Consider the following 6,000-nt stretch of genomic DNA (forward strand, 5'->3'; position numbering starts at 1 on the left):
GGTCATCAGATTCACTTGCTCAACAGTCTAAGCAGCAGAGGTCACAGCTCACAGCTGCTTCCCACCCAGCTAAGCAGCCATACTACCTAAATCAGACCTTCCAGTCTTCTATAAAATGGGTAATTTAGTAAGACTTAAACACTGGAGCTTAGCCAAGAGGTGGAATACACCATCATAGCCCCACACAAGCAGTATATAGGGACGTAGGCACTCAGATGGAATCCCTGGGGAACTTCCTTGCTGCAGAGAAATGCGGCTGAGGAGACAGTGCATCACCTTCTTCATCCTGAGACTCTTAATGGACCACTTCTACAATGCTCTTCTGAAAAGGTTACTGGATGATTAAGAACGGAAGGAAACTCAGACACTTACCAAGTGCTGGTCATTGAGGAGGTGTACCACACGGGATGTCCAGTCACCCATAGGAACTAGGTCAGGTGATGTCCTGTACAGGCGCAACAGGCACAGGGCTGCGCTCTGCTTCACACTATCCATGGTATCTCTAGAAAACAGACATCAGTCACTCAGGAGAATGGTGGCTTCTCAAGGTACCACAAGCTAAGCCAAGCAGAGAATGGAGCTGTGTGGGGAGCAGATGGGGTTCACCAGGAGACCAGTGGGTAAGAAGATCTACACAGCTCAACATGCTAGGCCTGCACAGGTCACTCTTGAAAGACACATTTCAAGCAGGACACCAACCTACAGGCAAAAGCCTGCACTATTTGTTCTCTGACTTCCAAAGGCATCAAACTCCCATCCCTTCCTGGACACTGAGTACAAAATGAACTATGGAGGCCAGTCATGTCAATGATGCTCCTCTCTGAACCATAGGATTACCCAAACCCCATCCCAATTCATTACAGCAGGATCAGAGTGGAGGCCTGACATACTACTTGTTTCTTCTCTTGCCTACAAAATGTGTCCTGCTCCCCACACTTCACCCTGCTACACTATGCTGAGGAAGTAGGCTCAAGTTGTCTTGTGCTGGTGAGAAGTGGGTCTCTTTCTTTTGTTTTGGATTTTTGGTATTATCATCATGTATCATCATGTGTATTACACTCATCTCAAACTCCATTCTCCTGTCTCAACCTCCTGAATGCTAAGACTATAAGTATAAATCACGATGCCCAAATCTAACTATAAAGTCTTAGGAAAAAGCATGTTGTATCCTACCCCAGCATTCAGTTTCACATCAACCCCTACATGCAGCAACTGGACTCCCTTCCTCACCACACACACACACACACACACACACACACACACACACACCACACACACACACACACACACACACACACACACACACACACACACACACCTCAATCTTTCTTCTCCTTCCAAGGCCACCCAGAGGCCAGAAGAACAAAGTTGTAAATGGGTGCAGACACTGAGCAAGGAGGCAGCTGTTTTCTGCTCTGTTGAAGCCAGAGGAGCTCTGGGAGCTCCCCTCCACCCTACCAGACCCTGCCAAGAAGTAGGAAAGAGGCCAGGTGTGATGACACACATCTAATCCTAGCACTCAAGGGGACAGAGGCAGAATGATCTCTTTGGAGTTCCAGGGTAAATGGGACTACAGACTGAGACCCTATCTCAAAAACAGTCCAAGAAACAAACAATAAAGAATAAAACCAGGCTGACCAAAAGATGTTCACTGGAGGAGGCTGTTGTCAGAGCATCCCCATGAGAACCAGGCACAGTGGTGCACACCTTTAATCCTAGAACTTGGGAGACAGAGGCAGGCAGATCTCTGTGACCCTGAAGCTACCCTGGTCTTCATAGTGAGTTCTAGTGACAGCCAAAGCTCCAGAGTGAAACCTTGTGTCAGGAGAGGGGGTATATAGAACCAGCTGGAATCGTCAAGGCACTAAGATGGGAACGATGGCTGTGGTAAGAAGAAAGAGAAGAGCCTGTGGACCAGGAGGCTGAACCAGGAGGCGATCTCTTGTTTCCAGGCTGATGTTAACAGACAGCTCAGAGAAAAGGAGCAAGCACTTGTTAGCCCAGAGGCAAGGACATAGAGCACCCTCATAAATCCATTGGGCCCAGAGCAGCTCCCAGCTGTCAAACGTTTTCTTTCTGATCTTCTACTGTGTCGGAGACACCAACGTCACTACCCTCCCCAGCCTTACATCCTAATTGCTGATGGGACTACTCCAATTTCTACAGCCACTGCCCGCACCCCCATCTCAAGAGCCACAGTAACCAGCACCTTACAACCATGGTGCTCAGACACCACTCACAGAATCACCTTGTGCTCGGTGGGATTCCATCACTCGCCTGCAGGGTGCCATGATAGGCTTTGCCCATGAACTGTCCCTACAGCCCAACATGCACCAACTGGGAGGCATCACCTGTCTCCTGCCAAAGAACCTTTATTCAGCATTGAGCCTTGTGGTCACTCTGCATGTACCCTAGTGTATTTCAGGAAAAATTCCTGTTCTTCCAATGTTTTTCAAGGATCACCCTGTCTGTACTTCCTCCATTAGACCAGCCCTGTGGAAGTGCCAGAAGGCAGCAATATAACAGACACATCTTAGCCAGGATCCCTGATGGAGCACAGCAGGCGACACTCAGGTATTCTGTCACAGGACTTCATAGTAACTATTAGAAAAATGGCCAGAGAGGCCTTGCTAGCAGCTCACACTTGCATCCTACCCAACTTCCTTCCTCTCTGGTCTGAACTCTAGCCCTTCCTCTATCCCAACACCCACTGTGATCTCCCACCTCAAATACTCCAGCACGCTCTATAACTTCTGCTTACCGTCTACAATAATAAACCTTTGCACTTCTCACTGCCACTCAGCGCGTGGCCCATCTACATTTCTGAACTTGTTTCCACAGGACAGTTCTCTCCAGCCTGGTTCCTCTATCTGCCTGTGCTTCACATTGCTCAAGGTTGAAGTGCCAGGGCTGCCTTAAAGCTCCTGCATCACAGCACAGCGACAGAGACCTGCAGTGTTCTCTGTTTGTGCCTATGCCATGCACTTGTAGCATTTTTGGCCTCTGCCTACTAGATGACAGGGGTGGACACTCCACTATAAAAATGGTAAACCCACCAAGTCTTTGTTCCCTATCAGCCCCACCCATTCCTCCACAGATAGCTGACTAGCTCTGACCTACCTATATTCCAGCTCCATAGTAACAGAGAGCTGCAACCATTGCTCCCAAAGCCTTGACATCTGTTTAGAACACTAACAACTGTCCTACCCTGTTTCCTGGACCATGGTGAATATAATCACTATGTCTGTGGACTGGCTACCCAACAGCATAAGCACATGACCAGGCAGGACCCCTGAGGCCCAAAACAGCCCAGGGCTGCTTCAAACTCTTCCAGATCGACCCCTTAACACCACTGGACAGCTTTCCCAATGAACTGAGGGAAGAAATGATACAGAATTTTCAATATACAAAGGCTTGGCCTTTGCTCCAATGCTTCTGGGCAGGGATTAGACTCAGTATTATACTAAACTTTGTTTCTTTCTCTCTGTAGTCCTTTCTAGGCTGGTAGGGTTTTCTTCTATGATTAGGTCTAAGTGATCTTAGGGAGAGAATCTATTACTCTGAGCTACATAGTAGGTCTTCCTGACATCCCTCACTACACATAGTAGAATGTACTTAGAAGAAGTGCATGCTGCCCATCCACAGCACCCAGATACATACCCTGCCACGAGGATCTTGGGGATCTCTCCAGCGAAGGCCTCTGCCATCTCACGGCTACCCACATTGGCAATGCAGTGCAGGGCCAGACCCATAAATGTAGGATTGCGGCTGGCCAGGTCATTCTTGATGGCATTGTTAATCAACCGGATCAGTTCACTATTTGAGTTCACCAATACAGAGATGAAAAGGTAGCCCTGTATTTTTAGAAAGCAGGGACAAAAAGCTTATGACAAGATGGCTAACACAGTGTAGAGAAGCAAGTCAGGAAAGCCTCTAGTACCATCCAATTGGTGCCACAGAGACTTGTTCGTTAAGGAAGCCCACATCTGGACAATGTACCAGTGAACAATACTTTTGTACCATTCAGCCCTGATGCAGCATTCCCACTAAAATATGTGCAAAGTCAGAGGCAAAAGAAAACCAGAGCACTTAGTCCTTCCCCAAATCTCATTTCCTTCTCAGTAGCTCACACCTCTGTGTTCAGATGCCACACCGTCTTCATGTCAGGATGGGAGAGGGCTGTCACAGCAAAAACCTGGCACCACTCACTAATAAATACACATATCTGTCCAAAAACCTGGCTTATTCCATTCCTCTCTCAGGTTTATCCCCATAGTCACCTCACTGCCTGTTCAAACCCAGTCTCATATCACCATTCTATCACTTACAAGGTGAGGATGTGGAGACTGAAAATAGAAAAGGCTAATCCTCTAACAACAATAACAAAAAAAAAAAAAAAAAAAAAAAAAAAATCCTAAGATATTTGGCTTATTTTTTAATTTCTGTAAATTAAATTTTTAACCAAAAGAGAAAGCTGTTACTAACACACACACAGCCTTACTGTAACAGAATGCAGAGCTGAAACTCCAAACCTAAGCAAGTCCAAGCAGCCTGCAAAGAGACAGCACCTTCTCTGGCTTTATTTCTTGCCCCTGTTGGCACAGATCCTGATTCAAGCAGTCATGCAAAAGGCCATGGGGTAAAGTCACTGCTGGCACCGTACTCACTGACATGGCCCTGTGAAAAGAAGGCACTGAGGCTGGGGGCAACAGACACAGGTATGTGAGCACAGAGAATCTACCAGCCTATACCAACAGAAAGCATCAGTGGGAGGAAGGCTATCCATCAAAATCCATCCTGGGCATCACTTGTCCTTGGAAGCAAAGAACTAGGTTAAGATGGCCCTGGCTACAAGGAACCAGCACCAGGCAGTAACAGGGGCCAGATGCACAGGTGGTTGGTACCCAATATGGGCCAGAGGGAAAGAGGAGTGTGCAAACTGCACACAGGGATCACAGCCCCGCCCCTCATCATACTCACAATCTGCTTTTCGGTGTATCTGTTTGAGCTCAGAAGATTCACAGCTTCCATGTGTCCAAAGTCAATGTCATGACCCAGGAGAAAGATGAATAGCAACTTGCAGACATACTTCTTTTTACTGTAGCCATCAAGAGCCTTGTCACCTACAGAAAAGGTAAATAAAAGGTTTACACTTAGTCGTCAAGGTAAGGAAGGCAGAGAACTGTGTAGCACAGTAACAGTCTGTAATAAAAGCCTCAAAGAGGGCACAGGCGGGAAGAACAACATCATCAACAGCCAAGGCACTGAGGTAGAGAGGATGATTGGGAGAGGAAGCACCTTCATGGAAGCAAGTTGAGTGGGAGGAGGGAAGGGAGTAGGGGGTGGGGTATAACATTTGAAATGTAAATACAGAGAATATCCAATATTTTTTTTTATTTAATTAAAAAAAATAAAAAAATAAAAGAGGGCACAGGCCTCCAGCCAGGCACACAGTAATACACACAGATAGAGCAGCTATTGCATTTGGTAAGTGTGACATATAGCACAATCCAGAATACATGGCAGTCAGTGCTCTGCAGCCAAGAAGACCTGCTACTGCCTACCTGCCAGTGGGGCCTTGACCTCTCTCAACCTGCCTTGGCCCCAAAAGCCCTGAAGAAATAGATCTGCAAGCTCTGCACAAGCCATCAAGCTAATCCTTTAAACAAGCTTATTGCCTTAGGCAGATACACGTACTATAAATTATCTTCCATTTCACAACAGTTATGGGGCAAATCACCTAGCCATAAAACTAACACACACAGAGTCCAGAAACTGTGGCATGGCTGAACTCCCTCCTAATCACAGCACGGCAGGCTCAACATGAGACTTACTATAGCACAAAGCTCCATGTGTAAGCAAGAGCCATCAGCACTGACACGCCATTTAAAGCACAGGGATATTCCTGAGCCAACGTGCAGCAGTAAGGAGATGCTGGCATATATTCTTTTATATATACATATGCCTAGGCCAGGTCTTCTGGTGACACCAAGTCAGTAT

The 6,000-nt window shown here is 46.9% G+C and overlaps 1 protein-coding gene across 2 annotated transcripts in view; it reads right to left on the bottom strand.

The window, feature by feature from the left end:
• AP2A2 (adaptor related protein complex 2 subunit alpha 2) overlaps positions 1 to 6,000 on the bottom strand; it is a 66,780-nt gene that overhangs the window by 29,368 nt on the left and 31,412 nt on the right. For both annotated transcript variants that reach the window (XM_080912747.1, XM_080912746.1), the window contains exons 3-5: positions 4,981 to 5,123; positions 3,661 to 3,854; positions 373 to 502 (exon numbers count right to left, since the gene is read on the bottom strand). In XM_080912747.1, coding sequence (XP_080768873.1) covers positions 373 to 502; positions 3,661 to 3,854; positions 4,981 to 5,123 — 467 coding nt within the window. The remainder of the gene's footprint in view (positions 1 to 372; positions 503 to 3,660; positions 3,855 to 4,980; positions 5,124 to 6,000) is intronic.

Source organism: Micromys minutus (assembly GCF_963924665.1).
Source record: "Micromys minutus genome assembly, chromosome: 2".
NCBI classification, from domain to species: Eukaryota; Metazoa; Chordata; class Mammalia; order Rodentia; family Muridae; genus Micromys; species Micromys minutus.